Genomic DNA, 26,757 nt, shown 5'->3' with positions numbered 1-26,757 from the left:
TCAAATCAGCCTAGAAAACCGCCGCTTCATTTCCCGCTGGTCTTATTACACTTTCTAACTTGAGAGGAGACAAGTTTTAAATAGGAAAATTACCGGAAATATTAGTCACTTTTAAACGTGGTGCTAGCAGGCGAGATGCTAATGGTCTAATCTGATTTAGTGATCTATGCTAGGCTGGAGCTAAAAGTGGCATCACCAGACTCAGATAACGGCTGGATGAACTGGAGAAAGGTAAAAATCAATTGTTTAACTCAAGGGGAGGTGGAAAATGAGTGTAATTCCCCAAATGGTGGAATATCCCTTTAAGATTTTGGTACACTTGTGTTCATAAGTCCCCAGGAAAAGTAGCACCAAGCACAGATAATCATTTCCTCTTGTGGTTTGAATAGCAGTTGTGGCTCTGCGTCCTCGTGGAGTAATGACAATAATACAGTACGAGGTTATTTACAGGTTGGCCGTTTGTGTTTGGTTAGTATTATTACACCAGTATCATATTACACCTTTTTGCATAACCCATAGTAATGACAGTAATAGTTAAAAAGTGGATTACTTAAAGCTGTTTTCATATGAGCTCTATGTACATTCATAGCTTTCAAAACCTCCGAGGCAAACGTCACTCTGGTATGAGGTGAAACCTTTCCAAGCCCTCAAACAAAGGAAGGGTTATGTAACAGTTTGGGTTTGGGCCAACAGAAGTCCAAGACAAACGAATCTAAGGTCAACGTGTTCATCCACAATCCTTTGTCAGTAGAGTCTTCAGGGAGCTTAATTTAAAGTGCTGACACTGTCAGGCTGTCAGTATATCAACGTGGAAGTCTGTAGAGGGCAGAATTGTGTTTTTACACTTTTGGCTGCAGCAGAGACTTTCTAATGTGGAGACACAGCACTCAAAAAATACTCCATAGAAATGCATGGGGCTAGTTTGTCACGCCAATATGGCCGTTGTCTACACATAACCCACCCCTTCCTCGGCAAAACGTTGACATGTGAATACATTGAGCCAATCATGTGGTGTGATGTGAATACATTAGGCAATCATATGCTGTGTTGTGAAGACATCGTGCCAATCATGTGTTGTGATCTCGCCGCTGGAGCAAGATTGGTGTCGTGAAGCCTTGCACACGCGCAGTTCGACCCAAAGACTGTGCCCGATGAGTGCCCATAAAACGTTGGTATATGGCCGCCGAGTGGAGGGACTTGCCTAAAAGGACTTTGGCTGCAGCATGGACGGCACTTTAGTACAGCGCCACATGAGGTATGAAATGGTATTACAAGAGAGAAAAGAGTTACTTCACATTCTGTTGTTATTTCTTGGAGTGTAATAAAATAAGACAAAAAACCTACAGATAGCAGTTTGCAATGGTCAGAGCAGGATTGAAGTCTTAAATAGGTAGATAGATACTTTATTGATCCCCAAGGGGAAATTCAAGAAATAAAGTTAGGCGATGTAGGAATTCCCCTTTTATCAGTTTCCTCAGCCATTTAGTGCTAAGGGAGTTCCAAATGTGTCTACAACCAATAAAAAGAAGCGATGCTCCTACCCATGAGAACAACAGTACAATGTTCCAGGCATGCATCGGCATCGTCAGATACTATTTTCCTTACTGTGTGTCACTGTGGCAACAAAGTGAGTTTGAAACCGTTAAGTAGTTAAAAAAGCAGTTTAAAGTAAAAGCGCTACATTGTGTTGCTGGACAGGACGGGTCAGTAGAAAGCGCTACATTGTGTTGCTGGACAGGGGTCAGTAGAGCAGGATGGAGTTCTTCAGGGGGCAGATTTTAAGGGGGCTCGGGCTGCTCTTGCCCTCTTCATACATACCTGGCGAAAAGAACGCAAATACCCTCTCTGTGAATTTGTCTCTGAACGTGTGCATAACGGAGCAGTTTGTGGCGTTGAGGAAGGTGACTTTGCCTTTGTCGTAGTCCAGCTCCACAGTGATGCGCTGTGGCTTGGACCGCACAACCAGACGAGTGCGGGGGGATGTCTGTGCCCAGTAGTTGTCGCTGTTGCACAATCCGATTACCCAGAATCCCTCAGCGGGGTTTAGAAACACCGTGTCCTTCCTGTTGATGGACTCGCGGGCGACCCCGATGTACCAGTTGGTGCCCTCGCCCACGTCCACGTCCCAGGAGTGCTTCCCCGACGTGAAGCCCGCCGCACCGAGCACTGCCATGCGGCTGCTACAGCGCTCGTGGTTGCTAGGCACCGGACGCTTTTTCCCATAATGCACACTGGTGAACTCATCGGAAAGGATGAGGTTGGCCTGTGCTGTGTTGGGATCCAGATACAGAGGACCTAGAGGGAGACAGGGAGTGGAGCATATTATTACACCACTAGTGAAATCAGCAGAGGCGGACAAAGTACACAGCTTCATTACTTGAGTAAAGTACAGATACCCTTTGCTACATTTGACTCAAGTACAAGTAAACGTACAACAGTCAGATGTCTACTTAAGTAAAAGTACTGAAGTACTTGTTTTAAAAGTACTTGAGTATCAAGAGTACAAGAGTAGCCTACATTTTCTAAATATTGCATTACTACTGCCACAGTGCTTACATTTATGTACAGAAACATCCTACATGGAGTTAGTGAAACCCTAGGAAAATGTTAATGTTAATACCTTGGAGAATGTAAAAGGAATTGAAAGTAAAATCAAGTCATTTTCATCTTTTTACCATGTTGCCAGGGATGGGCAGTATTTCTAATACATGTATTTAAAGTACGTATTTCAAATACAAAATACTATTTTGTAATTGAAACACTTTGAAACACATCCATTGTTTCGTCCATGGTTTCGTTTCTTATCTGAATCTAACCATGGAGTTGACTTTGGCGGAAAGCTGAAGGGGATTGCTGATAGGCTGTCCCAATCAGTGGCGCCTGCACAATCCAATCACGTTTGAGACGAAACAACAAATTGAGGGTTTCCGAGATTTTTCCTTTTTTTTTAGAAGAAGTAACAGGTACTCACGGTTATGGATAGAAATGTAGTGGAGTAAAGAGTATAATATTTGCCTCTCAAATGTACTTGAGTAAAGTCATGAGTACTCCCCAAAAATGATACTCGAGTAAAGTACAGATCCCTCAAAACTGTACTCAAGTACTGTACTCAAGTAAATGTACTCCGTTACTGTCCGGCTCTGGAAATCAGCCAGCAACTCCTACCATGGAGCAAACTACGAGGTGATTTGTTGGGGGTCGAAACATTTACACACTGTGTAACTATTGTGCTGCCCATGTGTAGTACAAAGGCTACTTTGAAAAGGTTCACTAGTTTCCATTGCATAATTTGCAATCGGCCTACTATCATAAATCTCGCTAATGTTCTTAGTATACTGTACTGAATTGTACAACTCTGTTAAACAGTGTTTTGATCCCCTTCCTCAAACTATTTCTTCCACCTTCTTTGCAGGCTTGTGCAAAATTTCAGAATTGAATTGAAACTGGCTCTTAAATTCCAATTCAATTCTTGAATTTCACTTGCATTTCAATTGAGGTAACAAACAGGAAGCAGAATTGCAATTCGAATTGTGCACAACCCTGCTTCTTTGAGATGGAAGCAAACCCCACCGGGTAGTTTGCACGCTCAAGTGTAGACCCTGGGGGCCTCTGGGAACAGGGAACTGGCCTGGCAGTCTCACTCACAGTGATGAGCCATGTCCGCCATCTTCTTCCACACGTCGTACTTGAGTGAGCTCACGTGCAGTGCAGAGTCGATCAGAGCCTCGCTGAGCACCTCTGGCTCCTGCATGGTGTAGCGCAGCCTGGAATCCACATGGGAGAGTGAGGGAGGATAAACACGTTCATTTTAGACACCAGTGAGAGCTGTGGACTGCGAGAGCTGTGGACTTTCTTTGTGTAGACTTTAGATTATATATAGTTATAGTTTCAGAAAGACATAATGTGTAGTGAAATAAGAATGAAGAAGTTAAAACACAGATATTCACTAAAACCGAATAAATATATTGAAATAGCTGAGTGATACTAATTCCTTGTGGTCAGAAGTACTCTAACATAACTATAGTGTGGGAACATGTTAGAGAAACTGTATGAGCTGAGTCAGGTGTTGGTATGTGGTGGTAAACCCTCCAGAAGGAGGCCAGTCCATTTTTGAAAAGATGATAGATGAGTGTGGAGAGTCATACCTGCTTATTGTTTTCTTGTAGTCCTTCAGGAGAATAGGAGACACATCAGGATATTGAAAGAGATAAACAAAGCCAATCCTGAAAATTCATATCATTGTAATATCATTGCATTAATAGTATTTCACATATTTATATTAATTTAAAATAACATACTTTTAGAAACTTGATGTCGCTGTTGTTCATGGTTTCATCTGCATCTCTTATGATTGCAGACAGATCTTCCACCTGCTTACAAATGTCGTCCAGCTTGGTCCTCACCCTCTCGGCCTTCCTCTCCTCCTCCTCTCTCAGCAGGGTCAGTCGAACAGCTTCCTCCTCCCACAGGAAACTGTGCAGCTTCTGAAACTCCTCCTTTATCAGCCGCTCCGTCTCATCTGCCTGGGTCTGCAGCAAAGCCGACAGAACATCAGCAGAACTCAGACAGAACTCAGAACATCACCAGAACTCAGCATTGTCATGTGAAGACTGCAGCAAAGCAGACAGAACATCAGCAGAACTCATCATTGTCATGTGCAGCGAAGCAGACAGAACATCACCAGAACATCACCAGAACTCATCATGTGGAGACTGCAGCAAAGCCGACAGAACATCAGCAGAACTCAGACAGAACTCATCATGGTCATGTGAATACTGCCGCTTTGGTATTAGAGAGACGCAGAGAAACAGAATAGAAGCAGGATTTGCAGTTTTCATCTGCAGACACAATGCAGATGCACAATGCAGGCTCTCTTTGCTCATAGGACTTGGGAGCATATGAGGATATACATGTATGGTGCATGAGAACACAGTGATGCCCTATAATGTAGACCTCCGTCTCCCTACAGTGATGCCCTATAACGCCACGCTGGTTGTGCTACCTTAATGTAGACCTCCGTCTCCCTACAGTGATGCCCTATAACGTCACGCTGGTTGTGCTACCTTAATGTAGACCTCCGTCTCCCCCCAGTTGTCTCGGACTCGTTCAAGGGTGCTGAGATGATTAGACAGCGAGTTGTACCTGGGAGAGATGCCAGCCTTAAAGAGAAGAGAAGAGAGTCAAAATGGGCATTTGGGGGAAAACAACCGATTTTAGAGTTGAAACACACTTTTTAACGACGGTGTGGGGGTGCACTATTGCCTATGGGCCTTTTGCACATCAGGCAAGGCACAATCAACTCTGAATGATGTACAGTACACAGGTTTTGAGCAACATATAAACAGTCATCTAGTGACAATGTCTTTTCAGGGAGGACCTCAAAATATTTCAATATTTGCCAAACAATACCTAAATGAATTCTGCATATATTTAAACAGTATTTCTCCATAGATGTACATCATGGACTAAAAACATGATTAAGAAGTTCCCAGACTGTTGGGCCACTGAAGTCCTGTATCAGGCAGGAATGGGACCACATTTCACTGTCATTAGGCTACTCTAGTCTCCTCAGTTCCTAAAACATTTACTGTACAGGATGTTTTTAAATGAAGAGGTGAAGCATGTTGCTGACACATATTGATGTGTTGTCTTTGAACTACTCTCAGTTAAATAGGTTTGACATGATTTGTAAATCATAGAATTCTTTTTTATTCACATTTTATAAAACATCCCAACTTTTTTCGGAATTTAGGTTGTAGTTTCTGCCACAGTATCAAACTGCAGTCTCTCACCTTGCGGTCCTTGGCTGCATCCGCGATGGCGCAGCACTCGTGGTTTTTGTGTTCCTTCGACAGCTGACAGACGAGACAGATTGGCAGTTCGTCTCTCTGGCAGAAAAGCTTGTATGTCTCGTTGTGCGCGGCACAGACCTCCTCCAGTTTCATCGTGGCAGCGGCCCTCTGCTCCAGCTGGAACCTGTCCGCGGCGATCTTCAGCGTCAGGTTGATGGGCGGCCGCTGCGTGATCTCTAGCCGGCGGCAGATGGGGCACTCGCGCGCGCCCTTTCGCTCCCATAAGTCCTGCAGGCACATCTTACAGCAGCTGTGTCCGCACAGGAGGGTCACCGGATACTTGAACACCTCGCAGCACAGAGGGCACAGGAGGGCCTCCCTAGCCATAAGAAGAGCCTCCATTCACGCTCTTATTGTCGCTATTCCGTTTTAGTGAAACTGGCACCTGTCTGTTTGGCTGGATTCCTTGAGTCCTTTTGACAAGGACTTGCACAGCGGGATGAACGTGATTTACAGTTAGTGATGTCATCACTTCCTCATACTTATCTCATCCTTGCTCAAAGCTTTTAGTTACAATCTGATGAAAACAAAACAAACAAACAAACAAACAACAAAAACAAAAACAAAAATAGACTATTACAAATGCTGGATGTCCTTGAATATTTTATTTATTCTAGAAAAAAGATTATGTACAAAGATTGTTTCTATTCCCCAACCAATGGCCCTTCACAGATCCAGATTATTGTGGCACACTATATAACTACTCAGAGTAGGTAGATGGCAAAGAGGTAGCTTTAACCAGTTAGTAGCTAATGTAATAACATAGCACAATATAACACATATTACGGTGAAAAGAATATAAATTGATGTGTTTAATTATTAAAATGGATACAACTGGTTTGTAAAATAGGTTAAAGGGAACAATGTGAATACACTGCAGGGAGGAAAAAGGTCACCTTGTTTTTTTCCCCAGTTTGTTTGTGGTGTCAACATTTTATGTGCATTTTGTTTCACTGCATTAGAAAGCAAAGGATTTACTTGCAGTTACAAGGCAATATGTAAATGTTTTTAACCTATGAAAAAAGAGTGAGAAAGAAAGGGAGGAGAGCACAAGAAAAACTTAAAGAAAAAGTCTAGCTGCATCGAAATGTCTCCTTATCATAATACACATTCACAAACAGCCATTCTGGAGCAATGATGCATTTATATATACTCTGTGAATTCCCCCATGGTGGATTAATGCAAATTATTAGTAATGTTTTATTCACCATTTCTCTTTAGAAAGGCTACACATGACAAATTTTATAAATAAGGATTTGCCACCAAATCTTTCATTGTCTTCAAAATGTCAACTTTAACATTTTTGTTGAAGGTCTGTCTGGTTCACGAGCACACTAATGTGGCATCTGATATTTGTACCAATACCACAATTAAACTGGGCTCATTGGCAGCATAATACTGTTGACATAATTGTCAGTAAAATAGTTTTTCATATATTCCACTTTAACTCACATTGGGGTCTGTCGGTATACTATACCATTGGGGTCTGTCGGTATGACTACACCATTGGGGTCTGTCGGTATGACTACCATTGTCAAATACTTTTTTCCAACATATAATAAATGCTATGTAAAATTCTTGGCATATTTTATAAGTCAGCCACCCAAATATCTCAATCAGTACAAATAATAGCCTTATTTGTGGATAGGGAAAATGCATATCTTGTCAATTCAAATAATTGGTCAGATTAAAGACTAGACCTGTCACACAAAAATCATTCATTAGATTATTACAATACCACTTGATGAGTGAATACATGTAGTACTTACTGGCTTTAACATGCAATCTATATGTTACTCCAGTTGTATTTCCATATGCAAGACTGAACACAAAGATCTACTGGGAGGCATGGTACCAGTTAGCTATAGGCATGTAATGACCCCATAGCCATTAGGATTATTCATTGAACTGAACAAAATGAGATGGTAACCCTAATCTTTGGTCTTAGGACTGGGGAAATAGGGCTGTAGCTTAATGTTGCCAAGGTCCCAGAATCGACCCCTGGGAACTTTAATGGACACAGCTCTGGAGAAAGCTCTGGAAAAAATGAAGAGACCACTGCTCATTTTTCTGACGTCATCCTACGGTTGCTGAGTGACATTCGAATGAGTTGACGGTGATATTCAAAATTAAGAGACCACAAATTTGACATTCAACTCATTTGAATGTCAAAAAATCTGTATATGACTGTCAACTTATTTGAATGTCACTCAGCAACCATAGGATGACATCAGAATGTGCAGTGGTCTCTTCATTTTTTCCAGAGCTGTATATATCCAGAGCTGTATTTATCTAGAGCTTTATATATCCAGAGCTTTATATATCCAGAGCTGTATATATCTAGAGCTGTATATATCCACAGCTGTATATCTAGAGCTGTACATTCTTGTTTCAGCGAGTTGTAGCTGATGGAGTTGCATAGGATCTAGAGACAGAGATAGGTTAGGCTGTTAGGCCAAAATAAAGTAATAAAGTAACAGTACCTTTCCGCTTTCTACAACAGAAAAGGGGCAAAGGAAAACTGTCATTTTGGTGTACAGTAATATTCCATATTACACCTAAATAAAGTAACAATATATTTCTGTAACAAATAAAATAATGAAATGGGTTGTTATTGGAATACAGTAATATCATTGCATTAAACTTGTTCATCACCAAGGAGCAAATTAATACAAACATCATATCTGTAAGCACCACAAATTACAAAGTGTGTACTGTGTAGCATAGTAACTATAACGGTTGGGTAAAAGACAAGTTATGAATGAACTAAACTTCATTAAATGAAGACATCTCATATTACAATATTATAATATGAGGGGGTAGTGGCACAGAGAATGGTAAACATGGTCAGTTTGTGGTTGCAGAAGGTTGTTCTTGGCCAGATGTGGCCGACTCCATGATTAAAGAATGCTATCGTAAGTTTGAACTGGATACAGCTGACGGTTCATTTCCCCATACTGCACAAGTCACATAAGCTTTGTATAGTCCTTGCACTTCAGCTATAAACCAGCTGAGAACATCACTGTCAGTAGAAACATTCTTTCACCAGCTGAGGCCCAGAAAGAAAGGACAAAAGAAAAGCTCCAGTGAGGGGAAGAGTGAGAGTTTGGACAGTTGGGTTTACTGACGTCTGTTCCTTCAGCCGAGCCCATCCATCTTCCACAGCGAGAACTCCCAACTCGAAAAGGGGTCCACTCGTCAAGCTCCCCCTGAAGACACCTGCTGGCACTCCAGGGGAGCTCTCAGAGTTGTCAGCAGAGGGATGACTTGGAGCATTGTGTGTGTTTGTGGTTTTGCCATCACGTAAACAATGTTAGTTGAAGTTCTACTCTACAGCTACAGAACCCACAGACGTTCTTGACTGTGGTGGCGTCGGTGGAGGAGGAAAAGTATGACAACATCCCTCCGTGACGTCTCACTCCTGCAGGCTGATCTGGAGAGAGGAAGTCCCCATATGGCTCTTATTCCAGAACAGGACTTCTGATGGGAGCTCAGACAAAGCCAGGTTTCATGGACGCACTACGGCACCGTGGGCAACCTTTAGTTCCGTTCGTCTGTAGGCACCTAGAGAGGAAAAAGAAGACAAGACATGTTAATCAGGGCTGTAATAATTTGATATACGAACTTCATATGAGTCAAGAACTCTAAAAAAGAGCGAACAGACCTGAGCTTTAAAAGCAAGTAAAAGGTACATTACAGAAAACCACTTTGTGAAGGAGAGCTGTGGCATCTCCGGCCGACAATAGGTCGGCCCGGGTTGGTATTCTGAACCTGCCGTTGCAAGCCCATGTCGCTTTGGATAACAGCAGCTGCTAAATACCAGTAACTGTAAAATACTTCAGAAGGATTTGATAAGAATTGAATCCACAACTTTCAGGCTACTGCACGCTAGCCCAGCTCCTTAACCACTACACTACCACCGCCCTACAGGCTACTGCACGCTAGCCCAGCTCCTTAACCACTACACTACCACCGCCCTACAGGCTACTGCACGCTAGCCCAGCTCCTTAACCACTACACTACCACCGCCCTACAGGCTACTGCACGCTAGCCCAGCTCCTTAACCACTACACTTCCCCCGCCCATAACGTAGTTCCTCCAGCCACAGTTCCTATAACCATTTATAGAAATAAATGCTTTATTTGCCGTATCTAGTAAGAGTGCGTCCACTAAGTGCTCCACAGCAGACCAGTCCACCTCCTCCCAGGCCCTTACTTTAGGTGGTAGACCTCCCCCCAGGCCCTTACTTGAGGTGGTAGACGTGGGAGCAGGGCAGGGCCTGCAGCTGCTGGTTCCTCTCTCCGATGGACTCTCCGCACATGCCGCAGTAGAGTTCCAGCTCCTCCACGTGCTGCAGGAACTTCACCACCTGCTCCCTCAGCTCGTCCTGCTGCTCGCGGCCCCGGTAGATGCCCTCACGCAGAGAGTGCGTTTTCAACACAATCAGCTGAAACAGCGGAGCGGAGGGAGAGAGTGGCTCAAATTAGCGGAGGGAGAGAGTGGCTCAAATTAGCGGAGGGAGAGAGTGGTATAAATTAGCGGAGGGAGAGATGGCAACGTGAACATGCTAACAGCACTATCCGTTGGAGAGTGAGAGGAGTGGTTGGGGAGTGAGAGGAGTGGTTGAGGAGTGAGAGGAGTGGTTGGAGAGTGAGAAGAGTGGTTAGCAAAAAATAAACTTCAGGCAACAACGCCAACATGAATGTGTTAGAATGTAAACTGCACTTCAGTGAAACTCCACAGCTACACACAGACATGTTTATGTTTAGTGAGTCATGATCCGTTGATGATGGATCCCCTTACAAAGAGAATGTGTGTTCAACATGTTGAACTGTACAGTGACAATAGTATTTAACATCTAACCTCAGGCAACAACGCTAAAATGAAACAGTCAGAATGTAAACAGCACTAGCCTACTGTGAAGCTCTTCAGCACCTCCACACACATGCTGTGTATGTGTGAATGTCAATGTCAATGATCATAGATGCCAATAAAAGTTGGCATCATCGTTCACATAACATCACATACAGTAATAAAGAATACATTTTCAGGACTAGAGCAGATAACATTCGTATACGTATAATATAACAAAAAGACACAATTATGGCCACACATTGAATGAAGACATTCATTGTGATTATGATTCACAAAACACACTTGACAGTTGACAGCTACTATCAACATACACTGTGATCACAGTTGACCTTGGTGGGTTAAGAGGTCTACAGCTCAACACATGAGAGGTCTCCAGCTCAACACATGTTCTAAAGGTCTACAGCTTAACACGTGAGAACACATGAGAGGTCTCTAGCTGAACACATGAGAGGTCTCCAGCTGTCCTAAAGTGCAGCATAAGCTCTTAGAGTATGATTTGTACCTACTGTAGCTGCTCGAATCTCATTTTGGTTGTCGTCTCATACACTCCGACCCGCAGTAGTCCAAAATGTAACACTGGTCTGTAGCTGTTATCTAGATCAGTGGTTCTTAACTGGTCTTGCTTTGGGACCTACAATTTCACATGTTCATTAAGTATATATATATATACATACACATATATATATATTAATTATTATTATTGTCATTTATTTATTTATTTATTTACGATCAATCCAACGGATACGGTGAGACATCCAAAGTGCCTGTATGTTTGGAACATGCTGATGTTTGGCATTACATTTGTAAAGTCTTCAACTCCTGATGTCATCTTTCACAGTACTCACAGGTTTGTCTTTGACAGGGGTGTTTTGTCTCCATGTGCCTTTTTCTTAGCCTAGAAATCTAGACGAACCCTAGCGGCAGCATATTAGATTTGCTTCCAGGGCTAGTCTAGCAACTCTCCGTTGGCTTGTGAGCTCGAAAACTTTAACTTCTATCAGGCTAATCAAATCGTGTATAGAGTCGTTAGGCGGGCTTAACATAATGATTGATGGCAGAGTTGCAACGGTTTGGCTTGAATTCAAAGAAGATGGATGTTGCTGTTGGCGAACAGTGTGACACGAGTTAAGCTTTTTTTAAGTTGGCAAAAGTTTGAACTAGCCCACTAGCTACAAAACGCATGGGACTCATAGCGCTGTCCTATTGAGTGCAGAGGGAATTTGAAAGACAACCGATTATCCCGCCCTCCGACTGAGCACTGCGAACGGTGAGTGCCCAGACCCTACATTTTAATGTGGGTCTGGCTCGTCAGGCTACCTTTTTCTCTCTTGTGCCAGCAATTCAGTGAACACCGCACACTAGGGTTTCTGTTCAATTTTGTGTCAATATAATTGAATCTATATCTTACTTGTAACATTCAGGGTCTTCAGGTACAGGGGCAGCATGTTCATCATACTGAATATAGCAATCTAATAACTTGCTCCATAAAAAACAGATTTTTCTACAAATTATGTACATGAGAATTTTAGATAAAGGTGTTTTGATGGTGTTTTGGAAAATGGAAGTCTGATAAAGGTCAACTTTTACATGTCTAACCAGTTTCTGGTACAATAGGTAATGTGACGTGACAATGACGTCTGGTATAATAAAAGGTGAAAGATCTTTCCAAAACAGACAACTGGCATTGCAGCACTAATGCACAACTTATGACAGCTAAGTGGTTCGGAGGTGTGACTTGCCAATGACCAATATAAACACACAACGTGACATCATGGCAACAAAGCATGACAGACAAGCAGGTTTACACGAGAGCCGTGTATTGAGGTGTCTAACCTAGCGTTCATGGGCATCGGAAAAAACTTTTTCCCAGTGAAAACGTCATCATTCCACATCATTCACGTCACGTAATGTGTGAGTCAGAGGTCAGAAACTGGGGCTAGATTGACGTAAATTTGCCGTTTTTGTCACTTGAAAGCTGCATATCTTTCTTTCACAAGCGTCTTACACTATATTTTAAGCAAATACAGTTGTTTATTTAGGATTAGTGAGCGTATGTTTAAACCTTTGTGGCATCTGTGTTTGTCACACATTCCGACGGCAAAGCACATGAACGCTCGCTGTAGGAAAAACAAAGTAATCACGGGGGCGGTCCTTGTCATTCCCAGGTGCCATGAATGCACCATAATAGTAGCATAATAGTAGCATAATAGTAGCCTACCTTATTCCCCACTGATTCTGCCACATCTTCTGCCCTCTGCAATGAGTCCAGAGCCTGAAGAAAAAACATTGCAGAAACATCAGCAAATTCTTTGCACTATGATAAAATGATAAACCAGTATCTATTGGAAAGACTGCTAAAAGGCAGAGGATCTGTATAAACAAAGGGTAATGCACACCAAAAACATTTTCGTGACTACTTTATTGATGACGTTTCGGCACCTTCTTTTTATCTGATGAAGGGCTTACGCCTGAAACATCATCAATGAAATAGTCAGCACATGGAGCCGGAGTGTGCGGCACTCTTCTATTGTTTCTTAACTCATTGAGTGCCTTTTCCTTCCCATGCGTTGAGTGCCAAAAACGTAATATTACGTTTTTACCTTTTTTTAAAAAAAAAATTCTAAACTAGACACTCTAACACACCTTATATGTGATTTTGGGAACTCTGCGATGAATGGAAATTAAATGACGATCGAAAACTCATGAAAACGCACAATCTGGACATTATCATATGTGCTTATCACGTTATCATAACTAGGTTGCCGCTTTGGGTCGAATCAGTGACGCATGCACGTCATCTCAAAACCAGGCCATTTTCGTGGGTCTATCACTAGGTGACAGTCTCGCCAGGTGATCACTTCCCGGAAAGTTTACAGGCAACACTTAATATTTCATGAAAGACGTTATATCTCCATGTCTAGAAAAAAAAACAGCGATTTTGATGAAAACTAGTCACTGTTTAGCTTGGGATTTCTCAGGAACAGAGGCGTGTAGAAATACACTGTTTGCATCCACTGAGAGCTTAAAGTCTCACCTTTCAAACGGTCCATTGTATGTGTTCATAGCTATAACACAGAAGATGCTGTGGCTGTACAAAAATCATCAACAATGGTCTAGATTGCTGGCACTCTAGGAAAAAGCTTCCGAAAACAGCTTGGCATTCAATGAGTTAAGGCAGAGGATGTGCTAGCGGATGTGCTATGGCAGAGGATGTGCTAACCTTGTCTAGTTCCTTCTGCAGGATCCAGCACTTGCCCACGTTCAGGTAGATGGTTGCCTGTCCCAGCCTGTTACCAATGTCGATCATGATGCACATGGAGGACTCGTATCTAGGAAATGCCCTCTGAAGGATAAAATCATCAACAGCAAAATCATACAGTATTTCCAAGTTACAGTAATAAACAGGAACAGAAGCTGTTGCATAGTTAGCTTCTCTTTTCTTTACTAATTTAAAGGAGATATGCCATACACTTTTCAATTGTTTTATAACCTTCCCTGAAAAGAAAACGTTTTTTTTTATTTTTATTTTTTATTATTATTATTATTATTGAATATATGCCTTGGATTTTTTTTGTCTTGTTCTAGCATGTTGTTCTAGCATAGGCCTACTCTAAAAACCTTATAGGTTGATTTTGCGGCAGTGCTTTTATTTTGATATTAAAATAGGGTGACCACCCGTCCCGCGTAGCGCGTGAGCGCACATATTCATGCGTCCCGCAAATTGAGACTGTGTCACGCATAATCAATGCTTGCTCAAAAAAAATGTGGTCGCTCTATATCCTGCAGCCGGTTGCACGTAAGTTCCATCTTAGCTCAGTTCTAACGTAAACTGGCACGTTGAAGTTTACGAGCTACTAAAATGTATCGGGTTGCACCAAATTGAATAGTTTCAACGTAACACCAGAGAATCCGTAGACGGGCTCTGGTAACACAAGTTATGACTTAAATTACACCCCCCCTCTCCCTAGGTGTAAGGTCCGTCGTAGGTAATTTGTTAACATGGTTTTCTCATTTAAATTGTGGGGATGTTAAATTTAACAAAGTATAGGCCTAAATCGAGAAGAGTTACATACGCGTCCAATTTGAGCAGTGTTTGAATGATGTATATTCACTGGAAATCATAAGGACCTACAAATAGGCTACCAAACATCTACCTATCATTACCACTCAAAGCATACATTTCATTGCTGTGGATTGATGTTATCAGATATTTCATTAGCCATAGGCCTACTTGCAAGACGTTACCGTTACCTTCACTAACGTTAACGTTATCCACTGCGGTAGCCTACGCCAAGTGGTGGCTGAAATGTTAGGCTACCCAGAACACTGAACGGTTTTTTTCCCTGCGCCTGCCTTTACTAACATGCAAGTTTATCCTTCCTCCCCTTTATCGTTTTTTACAGCTGCTTCTTTACATTATAATTTATTTAAAGTGAATAAATTGTAATGAGAAATAAATAAAATGAAATAGGCCTAGCTAAAGTAAATCGTAAGTGGAAGTGCATCTGTCAATTCACTGAATGTTCAAAGTATTATGAATCTTTATTTAGAAAATACACATTGGTTGGCCTATTCATGATACATCAGCAATTACACATGTTTAGGGGAGGGCATTATTAATATACCATGTACGGTGGATATGTGCTAGAAATGGGTAAGCCTAAACCACTATCAGTGAGTCTGCCCGTGAGGTGGGGGCACCGCAGCGCCAGGCAGTGTCCCACATTGTCCCTCAGAAACATACCCCTTGTCCCCCCTTGGGATTATTAGCAGGTGGTCACCCTATATTAAAACTATATTAAAATCATTCATAATTGGCTTCATTCTGATTGGACAACGTATTAAGGAGTCTTCCAGGTGTATTGCTAGATTTCTGATTGCTATTGCTAAATGTTATTGATTCAGATTGCTAGAAGCAGTTAAATCAGAGACTTTCTAATGAGGAGACACAGCATTCAAAAAATCCTCCATAAAAATGCATGGGGTTAGTTTGTAACGCCAATATGGCAGTTGTCTACGCATATCACACCCCCTCTGTGGCAAAACGTCGACATGTACATTGAGCCAATCATGTGCTGTGTTGTGAATACATTGAGCCAATAATGCGGTGTGTTGTGAAGACATGTGCCAATCATGTGTTGTGATCTCACTGCTGGAGCAAGATTGGTGTCGTGAAGCCTTGCGCACGCGCATTTCTGCCGAAACGGATGCCCGATGAGTGCCCAAAAAGCGTTGCAATATGGCTGCCGAGTGGAGGGACTTGCCTAAAAGGACTTTGGTTCAATGTTAACTCGGGAGGGATCATGATAAATGAGAGCAGTTTCTATGTAGAAACCATGCACTTTTCTAATTGGCCCATGCTCTATGATCAATTCCTTTCTATAGCCATTACAGGCAGGTAAGGGAACAGTCCACTTTGAAAAGGCTGGTACGTCCCCAACATATCTTTTTTCAAAGACTCCTTTAACTCCTTTCATAGTTAAAACTAACAAGAGTAATAAGACTAACAAGTCCTAATATTATTTTATCTCCAGTCGTTTAGATTACTGTAACGCACTCTATGCTGGTCTAACAAAACAGATGCTAAACAAACTTCAACTTATCCAAAATGCAGCTGCTAGAATACTCACTAGAACACCTAAATTTAATCATATCACCCCGATTCTTAAATCACTTCACTGGCTCCCAGTTAAACAAAGAATTGATTTCAAAATACTTCTTCTTGTCAGTAAGCGGCCTTGCCCCACCCTATATTTCTGATATATCTTTTTATGATCCTACCCGTTACTTAATGTCCTCTAGTAAATGTCTCCTCACAATCCCCAGAATCAACACTAAGGCTGCACATGGTGCCTTCAGTTACTGTGCCCCAATCCTCTGGAATAGCCTACCTCTGGAATTAAGGTCATCACAATCAATTCTCGCTTTTAAAAAGGGACTTAAAACTTATTTATTTTCTTTAGCTTTTAATTCATGACTACAGGTCTCTGCTTTTAAAACACTCCATTTTATTATAATTATTTTTATCTATTAACTTTCTTTTTGTTTTTTTCTTGTCTTTTTTCCTTTCGTTGTCTTTTCTTTTTTTTTTTGCTAAGTGTGTTTTTTATTTTAGATAATTTAATGACGACTCTCCACTCAAAGCACATTGTGTCTATGTATGCCATATGAAATGTGCTATATAAATAAACTGACTTGACTAATACACATTTAAAGAGTTGTCATTTTAACAGACCTTTGTCCAGCAAGCAGTGTATTATAAATAAGACAATTCTACAGTATCCAATTACAAAGGCCTCAGGCTCCTCAGGGATGTAGGACTCCTCAGGGATACCAGGCGGCTGGCTAGGAGAAGTCTGTACAAGTTAATTACCAAATGCAACACAAGCTACTGCCAATGGGCACAAAAGGAGGAGGTAATCGACTTGTACAGAGTGATTTACTTGGATGTAGCAAAGCTGCCTCCAATGGCTACGCTATATGCTATTTAGTTGCCCCCAATGGCTACGCTATTTAGTTGCCCCCAATGACTACGCTATATGCTATTTAGTTGCCCCCAATGGCTACGCTATATGCCATTTAGTTGCCCCCAATGGCTACGCTATATGCTATTTAGCTGTAAATGCAGTCTTCCTCAATACTGCACCAATCCATGTCACTTTGATCCCCAACACTCATTACCATCCAAAAATAGACCCTAAGTTGTTCTTAGATAGGAGTTGTCCTTTTAATGACAATGAATTTCTATTCCGGGACAAGTTTTCCTCCTGTAATGAGCGGAAGCAAGACTTACATCCGCGTCATTTCTGCAGCGGTGGATGTCAGCAAAGTTCAGCAAGCACAGAGCCTGCAGTGGTCGATCCTCGTGCTGAAGGGCAATCTTCATGGACTCCTGAGGGGGAAATCAAACGTCTTCATTTATTTGATGCGTTCACAGCACAGACACATAGACTTTCTTAATCCACATGATAATCCACATCAGTTTGACATGCTTTAGTAAAGGCTTTCATCAATGAGCCTCTAATGGACCAACAAAAATGCTGTGTGTGTGTTTGTGTGTGCTAGAACAGTGGCTAGAATAGAAAGATCATGTTTGCTACCTATTATGGCATTTCTAAAAATTCCCAACACTGCTTGTACAACAAAATGCCACACTGTGGCTGTGGCTGAGGCATAGAAATGTGCTAATCCCTCTTGTCACATGGTTGTGAAGATGGAATGCTTCACCATGTTCTCAATGGAGCCACCTCAACATCACCTCCACACCACACTCAAACATGTAGCCTACACACCTTGTCACTCACACACACAAACACAAATTCACTCACGCACACTCAATAGTCACTTGCACATATACACTATACACAAAGATGACTACCACAGTCATACATGGAACACACTAAATGGAAACAAACACACACACACACACAAACACACGCTATAGTCACTTACACATACATGCACACACACAGGCTTATATACACACTAACCCACAGATCACTAACACCGACACACGCGCACGCACACACACACACTCACACTCCAATGCCATGACTTCAATGTATATTTCCTGCTGCATTATTAGAAGAGGTTTAGAACTAAGCCACCATTTCATTATCGCCTCAGTGGTCCAGCTCCTCAGTAGGATGCCCTGGCAGGCCACAGGCATATTTATATCACAGGCTGTGGAGCAGGGCGGTGGGTAGCAGCAGGGGCACCACAAGCCAACACCATCACCAACCCCACCAACAGCACAGGCCCACACCACCAGCACAGGCTCACAAACACCAACACAGGCCCACACCAACAGCACAGGCTCACAAACACCAACACAGGCCCACACCAACAGCACAGGCTCACAAACACCAGAACCGCTAATAGCAACACCGTTAACACCGAGGGCCCACAAACACCAGCACCGCTAACACCAGCACACCAGCGCTAACCCTACAGGCCCAAAAACACCAGAACTGCTAACAGCAACACTGCTAACACCAAGGGCCCACAACCACCAGCTCCACAGGCCCACAAACACCAGCACTGCTAACCCCAGCACCGCTAACCCCATAGGCCCACAAACACCAGCACGCTAATACCGTAATTTCCCAACTATTAGCCACGGTTTATACATTGATTTTGCAAAATTTCTTCATCTATGAGGTTAATAAGGGGGGGGGGGGGGGGCAATTAATATGTTATTAATATTTTTTTAACTGGCATAAAACACTGTCCTGCGGCTTATACACAATGCGGCTAATATTACTGTACCACAGGCCTACAAACACCAGCACCACAAATACCAGCACTGCTAACAACACAGGCCTACAAACACCAGTACCGCTAACACCAGCACCACGAATACCAGCAGTGCTAACACCACAGGCCCACAAACACCAGCACCACAAATACCAGCACTGCTAACAACATAGGCTCACAAACACCAACACCACAAATACCAGCACTGCTAACAACACAGGCTACAATAACCAGCACCAAAAACACCAAGGGCCCACAAACACCAAAACCAATCACATCAGCGTTGCTAGTGCCACAGGCCCACTAACACCAGCACAGATAACAACAGTGTTGCTAATGCCATAGCCAAAATGCCACTAACACCAGCACCGATAACAACAGTGTTGCTAATGCCATAGCCAGAATGCCACTAACACCAGCACCAGTGAGACACCAGGCCCACATGGCCCCCTAAACACATGCCCCCCTAAAAGCAGTGCTACTAACACTAGCAGCAGTGACACCTTCAACATTAACAGCCCACTGAGGCCAGCTAGCACCCCTGAAAAAACAAAAAACAAGCAAATAACAGAAGCCGCACTAACACATGCAGCATAAGTAACATCAATGCCACTAAATGTAACACTAGTGCCACAGATATCAGCCCCACCAACACTAACTGTTGACACCAGCACCAATAACACCAACACCACTGACACTAGCCCTTCTATCGTCGGTGCCACTAATACCAACGCCAGCATCACCAGCATCATTAACACCAATGCCTCTACAGTCACACCAGATACACTGAAACTAAAGCCGCTAACACCAGCAGCACTAAAACCAGCTCCATTGACAGCTGCACGTGTTAGTGGTTCAGTTCAGTGGTCCTGGTCCCCCTCAAACCGACCAATCGAAGGGCAGAGGTCAAGGGGTCAAAGGGCAGGAAGACGCCGAGGAGACGGTTAACGTGGCAACACCGAGAATAATTACAGCGGATGGCATGCAGACATGCAGATGATGCGGCTAGCAAACTGGGACAGTGGAATGGGGAGAATTAACACACAGGGACCTGTGTGTGTGTGTGTGTGTGTGTGGGTGTGTGTGTGTGGTGTGTATGTGTGTGTGTGTGTGTGTATATAGGTAAGGCACAGAGAGAGAGAACTGGCATTCCAACCTGCCTTGGTCATCATAGCCATTCACTCTGTGAAGCCTTTCAGTTCACTTGACACTTGTAACTGTACTGTATGTATGAGTGAGATTAGGTGCTTTGATACTTAAAGGACAACTCCGGTCTAGAACAACCTAGTGTCTACTTTTGGATGGTAACAAGTGCAGACATTGGGGAGCAAAACAACGTTTTGAGTAATTCTAGAATATGCCTTTACAATGAAATAGCATAGCATATAGCCTTGAAATAGCATTTAGCTTGAGCCTTGGAGGCCAGCTCGTTAGAGTCACTATGTCAAAGCAAATAGCTATTTAAGCCACTGACAAAGCGCAAAATATCATTACACTCCTATGATACTGTGCAGAGGGTCCCTGCAGGCAAAAAGTCATTTTAACTGTATAAGTGTACAGAAAGGGTATAAAATGACTGACTAGTTGGTACCATCTTGCTAGGAGAAGTGTGGAGAAAATGTACAAGTTAATTACCAAATGCAACACAAGCTACTGCCAATGGGCACAAAAGGAGGAGGTAATCGACTTGTACAGAGTGATTTACTTTGATGTAGCAAAGCTGCCTCCAATGGCTACGCTATATGCTATTTAGTTGTAAATGCATATTCCAGTCTTCCTCAATACTGCACCAATTAACGTAATTTTGATTCCCAACACTCATTACCATCCAAAAATAGACCCTAAGTTGTTCTTAAACAGGAATCTGAATCTGGAGTTGTCATTTTATATAACAATGAATTTCTATTCCGGGACAAGTTTTCCACCTGTAATGATCTCCGTGATGGACCAAAATGCTCATTGTCATTCTTATCCAATCATTTACCAAGAACCAGACACAACAGCCAATCAACACCCAAAGATCCTCTCTCTCTTCCTGGTCTGCAGTGCATTGTGATCACAGGCCCCCTGAGGAAACCCTCCTTCGGCCACACACTGAGGTCACACGCTGTGCTTTACCTCACAGCACTCCATGGCGTCGGGCAGGCGGTCCAGTTTCCGGTAGGCCACAGACATGTGGTACTGGCTCATGGCCCGGTACTTCAGACTCCAGCCCTTGCCGTAGTCGTTCACCAGCTCTGCCGCTTTACAAGGAAAGAAGAGGGCCTTCTCGTAATCCTACAGGGAGACACAGAGAGAGATTATCTGTTTTGTCTCTGTTAGATTCCATGCTCCAACTGTTTAATTTAAGAAGGGGGGGGTGGAAGAGAGAGAGGCAGGGAGAGGAAAAGACAAGACAGAGAGACAGAAGAGAAAGAGAGAAAGACAGAGGGGGGGGGGGGGGGCAGACAAACTCACAGCCATCTGCCATCCATAGATCAAGAGGGATTAACATAAATTGTATCCTTTTTTAGTTTGAAACTTTTCTTAAGAGCCAAGCATCCACAGCCACATACCACGAGAATGATTCCTGTGTGATTATTCAATGAACTCCGACTGGCATTCTACATGCATGACTCTGGTATACCGAATAGCACGCAGATGATGTTATACTAGTTTGGCTTCACTCACATGTCGGTAGTAAAACTAGACAAGGGCGGAGAGTATAGTCTATATTTCGTCAAGGGCTTGTGTAACATATGAGAGCATTCTCGGCATGCCGCCTCTGGCCAGACCAAACACATTGTCTCATCCACAGAGGCCAGGGGATTACTGTCTACAAATCTACAGTGTCAAGGTGAGTACAAAGGCCTAGATCACGACTAGCGTCACTCCTTCTCATTTTATTCTGACATGCTAACAATGTGTGCTAGCAATGATGCAAGTTGATCAGTTGACTTGACACTGGATGAGAATATGAAATACTTGTGAGGTGCTCTAATGTGTGTGTGTGTGTGTGCGTGTGTGTGTGTGTGTGTGATAATGTGATAATGTAAATATGCACATGTTGCATGCTGTATGACATGCATGAGAAGTATGCACCAATCCACAAGGTTTGTGTTGCCCAAAACAAGTTAAGGTTACTCAATAGTGCTTCGATGATTATGTAGGTAACGGCGAAAACTAGTTCATATGGACTCTGAAATCCTCAGACAAGGAACCTCTAGCAACATTAGAGTCACAATGTTCTAAAGGTCTAACATCAATATGACCATAATTACTCTTTTTCTCTGCCAACATCTCTCTGTACTTTCAACGGAACTTACTGCACAGCGAGTAGAAAATGTAAAAACATGATCACAGATTGCATTGATGACACCCATCGCTCCATCCTACCTTGAGAGCGACATAGAAGCTCCCCAGACTGCAGCAGACCCTGCACTCCAGCATCTTGTCGTCGTTGTTGTGCGCGTAGCGCAGGGCCTTCTCGTAGCTCTCCAGGGCCTTCTGGAAGCAGCTGAGGCCCAGGTAAGCGTTGCCCATGCTCAGGCACACCTGGCCGTTGAGCTGCAGGCTCACCGTGGTGCCCTGCATGTTCAGGCAGGTCTTGCAGTAGGAGATGGTGTTCTGGTAGTCACACAGCTTCTCGTTGCTGCGTGCCAAATTCAGGTATCCTTCCGTCAGGTAGTCGGGGTCCTCCATGTCTCTGGCGGTGTCGATCTGTGCCAGAGCATACTGAGGGAAGAGGTTTTGGAGTTGTGTGAAAGAGAATGGGAGTGCTTGTGCATGTAGTCTTTGGATATCATTCAGTGAGCAATGGCCGTGATGAGAAAGAGTAGTGCCAAGTGTAATTTATGAGCCTTCATATCTGAAGCCAGCGCTACCTCTCGATGAATGCACATTCGAGAAAGAACTGCACTGAACTGAACAGAATTTTCAACTCTTGTTCTAACATAAATGCCAAGCAACTTGTGTGTCTTGCTGGTATTCGGTAAGTATTGTGGGCATGCTAATTTGCTAATTAAGTCCTCAGCACATGGAAAGAGGAAGGGTTTCAATGAGTAAGGAGGTTTGTGTCAACAGCACACTCAGTAGCACAGATCGGGTTGCAGGTGGGTCCCTATACCCCCTTTCCTACGGAAGCTACAAATTATATTTGTTCCTGAAGATTCAGTGGCCAGCTAACTCAGGCAGCTTTGGGTGAACGTCCAAGGTTGCTCTGTAGACTCAGCCAACGTATTTGTGTGTTATGTTGATTAATCACCATAAGCTTACTTTTCCTGGTGGTGAGTAAAAGGCAGTAACACAGAGCCTCCACCTTTTCCTGGTGGTGAGTAAAAGGCAGTAACACAGAGCCTCCACCTTTTCCAATAAACTGTTCTGCTGCCTGCCTGCAACTGTATTAGAAAATCAAATAGTCACGTTTCTTCAGATGCCCAATGACATTGTTTACCTTGTTGCTATACAATAGTAAAAGAAAATAGACGTCACCTCCGCATACCAAATCAGAGAGGAGCAAATAACACCTTGAGTATGGATTACACTACGTAGTTTATGTTTCCACAGCCCAGGATCATTCTACAAGCCTTCAGTAATTTGTGCACAGGGGCAGCTCTATTGCATAATGCATGTACCAGGGAAGTTCTCCAGAGAACCCCACTTCACAGCCAATCTGACTGGACTGATTCGTAGCATGACAAGTGCCTACCTTTAGCATCTCCTTGTACATTCCAAACTCTGAGTGCGCGGTGATCAGACAGCCCAACACACGAAACTTCCCTCCGGGGTCTGTGTTCTTCTCCAGTACTTTCTTCCACACTTCCAAGGCCTTCTCCCTCTGGTTGGACTGGTACAGTTTCAGACCTTTCTCAATCTGCTGCTTGGCTTGCTCCTGGCCCATGTCTACAAGCTGTCTGAGTAGGGCATGCATCTGCCTCGCCCCGTCCCGCTGCTCAGACCAATTACTACAGGGGGAGGCAGATGACTCCCGCGCCTGGCAGGCCCCTGTGGTGGTGTGAAGAGAACCGTGACGGAACCGGCGGTTCCTGCCCTCTCCCGACGTCTAATCAGAACACCATACTCCCGCCAGCTTCCCACGGTAGGAATCCGTCTCCGTTAAGAGGCGCAGGGTGAAACGCAGAGTGCTGCTGGAGGAATAAAGTCCCAAACGGAGGTGCTGGCAACGGTGTCCCAGAATATCTTCTCCCTCCACACCCCAGCTGAGAGAATGCTGTGTAGCCCTGCCGCCAGGACCCCTCCGCCCCCCGCCCCCCCACAGGCTCTGGCGCTGCTGCAGATGGCCTTGTCACTCTGGACCATGTGTCCCTGCTGGAATCTAAGCACGACCCTCTCAAAAGTCCCCAAGGTCACGACAGGAGCCTCCAGCCCATCCAGCCTCCCCCCTTAGCCCCCCTACACCACCCCTAATTCCCCAGGTTTTACCCACACACGAGGGACCAAACGGCCCTTCAGAGACATCCTACAAAATGGAAGAAAAGTCCAGCGCAGACCTCCCCTGTGGATGTGGACACTTCAGAAACGTGTTTATAAATAGACAGTAGCTATTTCACAACATTGAAGCGGAGCAAAGCGAACTCTCCTCGTGTAGGTTGTAAGTTGCTGTGGGTGGACCTTGTTAAGGCACACATGTGTGACCCCCCCCCCCCCCCCCCCCAAAGCCCCCGCTCCCTCGCCCCCCTCCCTCTGTGTCAGCAACTGGTGCCTAGAATAGTCCACAAAGTCTGGCATGTTACTGGACTTAAGTTACAGCCCCACAGCGTCTTCAAGCACATCAATGGGATCGCATCATGGGCCTCACAAGTGTGTCTTTCTCTCTCTTTCCCTCCTCTCTCCTTCCCTCTCTCCCTCCTTACCTCCCTCCCTCCTTCCCTCTCTCCCTCCTTACCTCCCTCCCTCCTTCCCTCTCTCCCTCCTTCCCTCTCTCCCTCCCTCCTTCCCTCTCGCCCTGCCTCAAGGATACAAATAGGCTCTTTTTACTGCCTTACCATTCACAAGATAGGTTACCTTTCCAAAGATAAATCTCGGGGGTTGTAGGTCAACTCTTTGTCACAACACAATTCAGTGTAGTGTTGACACAAGGCATTCACTCAGGGCTCGTAAAAAGAAAATACTATTTATGTCAAATATTTCTCTAAATCCCTCAGAAATGTGCACTCTCCTTTGAGCAGTTTTTCAATCTCGTAGACAGACACGAGTATAAAAAAGGAAAGTTATGTATGTCTAATCTGATAATTGTTCCTATACATACTGTACTCCACTAACATAACAAAGATCACTTCTACCAATTTGTTATTGTGTGTTTGTTTTATTAATACTCACAAACAGCCCCAGATCTAAAAATGGAACATTCTCCCTCAGTGTATATGCCTGTATCATAACGAAGATCAGCTTACCAAATCAAACGCTAACCTCAGGTTCCACCAGTCTCCATGTAATGTAATGTTCTACAGATGTCTACCCAGTTCTAATGTAATGTAATGTAATGTTCTACAGATGTCTACCCAGTTCTAATGTAATGTAATGTAATGTTCTACAGATGTCTACCCAGTTCTAATGTATTGTAATGTAATGTTCTACAGATGTCTACCCAGGGCAGTCCACCTTTTCCTACCAGCGCTTCCTCTGTTTGTATTGTAACTAACAGATATAATTGTCCCCAAGTCACTAAGTACACCACACACTGTAAGGTAGTGTGTGATTCAAATCCCCCGTCATCTCCAACGCAGGTTAACCAAAAGCCACGTTGCTCCTCTCAGTGCTATTGTACCTGTGATGTTTAACCGCCTAGAAGTATATCACAGGCATACACAGTATATCACCTGTAGTATATCACCTGTAGTATATCACAGGTATACACAGTATATCACCTGTAGTATATCACAGGTATACATATCACCTGTAGTATATCACAGGTATACACAGTATATCACCTGTAGTATATCACAGGCATACACAGTATATCACCTGTAGCATATCACAGGTATACACAGTATTTCACCTGTAGTATATCACAGGCATACACAGTATATCACAGGGATACAGGGCTCATAAGTCCCCTGAGCACAGGCTAGTGGCCAACATTAATCGGCTTACATGCCTATCGACATGTTTCCCATTATTCACAAACCATATACCGGTAGGTTCATCCACGTCCCACAGAGAGTGAATGCACCAGATGCAGACGGACTAGTACACAAAAGTACACTACCTTGAGGGTGCAGTGATGGCCAAAAGTACACTAACGTTACCCTGTGGGTGCAGTGATGGCCAAAAGTACAGTACCCTGAGGGTGCAGTGATGGCCAAAAGTACACTAATGTTACCCTGAGGTCGTAGTGATGGCCAAAAGTACACTAATGTTACCCTGAGGTCGTAGTGATGGCCAAAAGTAGACTGTTACCTTGAGGGTGCAGTGATGGCTAAAAGTACACTAACGTTACCCTGCGGGTGCAGTGATGGTCGCTCTTCCTGCTCATCTCTATTGCTGTTGCGTTCCCTGACTGCTGCCAGACACTGCGCTCCTGCATTCCAACTACTAGGGGGCAAAGTAACAACCCCAGATGAAACAACCTGTAATCCCCATAAATCATGAATAACATCAGGAGTGCATTATATGAATGATGAGTGCATGGTCTAAGGAAAACGGTAATGTGGGCAATGTAAGGACGTGGTAAACAAAAGAGCGCTATAGCTTCATTCTCCTATGTATATAGCTTCATTCTCCTATGTATATAGCTTCATTCTCTTAACAATATAAAACTACAGGGTTTATCACT

At 43.5% G+C, this 26,757-nt stretch overlaps 2 protein-coding genes and 1 long non-coding RNA gene across 3 annotated transcripts; 1 reads left to right on the top strand and 2 right to left on the bottom strand.

Annotated features, from left to right (window-relative positions):
- Positions 1-1,156: 1,156 nt before the first annotated feature.
- On the top strand, positions 1,157-5,740 carry LOC121723549. Its single transcript, XR_006034975.1, has 2 exons — positions 1,157-1,255; positions 4,358-5,740. It is a non-coding gene; the product is annotated as an uncharacterized LOC121723549 (long non-coding RNA).
- LOC121723534 (zinc-binding protein A33-like) lies at positions 1,388-6,358 on the bottom strand. The gene is made up of 6 exons (XM_042109302.1): positions 5,793-6,358; positions 5,064-5,159; positions 4,299-4,529; positions 4,146-4,168; positions 3,646-3,764; positions 1,388-2,295 (listed from the first exon to the last, which is right to left on the bottom strand). Exons 1-6 carry the CDS (start codon positions 6,192-6,194, stop codon positions 1,742-1,744), a joined length of 1,425 nt encoding a protein of 474 aa, XP_041965236.1. The 5' UTR covers positions 6,195-6,358; the 3' UTR covers positions 1,388-1,741.
- Positions 6,359-8,055: 1,697 nt separating this feature from the next.
- On the bottom strand, positions 8,056-24,173 carry rapsn (receptor-associated protein of the synapse, 43kD). The gene is made up of 8 exons (XM_042109305.1): positions 23,671-24,173; positions 22,359-22,697; positions 21,102-21,260; positions 17,521-17,619; positions 13,948-14,070; positions 12,946-12,999; positions 10,100-10,299; positions 8,056-9,416 (listed from the first exon to the last, which is right to left on the bottom strand). Exons 1-8 carry the CDS (start codon positions 23,890-23,892, stop codon positions 9,344-9,346), a joined length of 1,269 nt encoding a protein of 422 aa, XP_041965239.1. The 5' UTR covers positions 23,893-24,173; the 3' UTR covers positions 8,056-9,343.
- Positions 24,174-26,757: the final 2,584 nt, after the last annotated feature.

The sequence above is a fragment of the Alosa sapidissima genome, chromosome 11, assembly GCF_018492685.1.
Source record: "Alosa sapidissima isolate fAloSap1 chromosome 11, fAloSap1.pri, whole genome shotgun sequence".
In the NCBI taxonomy this organism is placed as follows: Eukaryota; Metazoa; Chordata; class Actinopteri; order Clupeiformes; family Clupeidae; genus Alosa; species Alosa sapidissima.
The sequence above is the reverse complement of the archived record's forward strand: the minus strand, read 5'-3'. Positions and strand labels throughout refer to the sequence as shown.

Excerpts from the sequence above, each read along its gene's own strand:
- LOC121723534 (XM_042109302.1), bottom strand. The coding sequence starts at position 6,194 with ATGGAGGCTCTTCTTATGGCTAGGGAGGCCCTCCTGTGCCCTCTGTGC. Across the intron at positions 3,765-4,145 it reads TACAAGAAAACAATAAGCAG|GCTGCGCTACACCATGCAGG; the intron begins GTATGACTCTCC and ends TGTGGATTCCAG. Across the intron at positions 2,296-3,645 it reads GGCGGACATGGCTCATCACT|GTCCTCTGTATCTGGATCCC; the intron begins GTGAGTGAGACT and ends GTCTCCCTCTAG.
- rapsn (XM_042109305.1), bottom strand. The coding sequence starts at position 23,892 with ATGCATGCCCTACTCAGACAGCTTGTAGACATGGGCCAGGAGCAAGCC. Across the intron at positions 21,261-22,358 it reads GCTTCTATGTCGCTCTCAAG|GATTACGAGAAGGCCCTCTT; the intron begins GTAGGATGGAGC and ends GTCTCCCTGTAG. Across the intron at positions 17,620-21,101 it reads ACGCCATGGAGTGCTGTGAG|GAGTCCATGAAGATTGCCCT; the intron begins GTAAAGCACAGC and ends TTTCCCCCTCAG.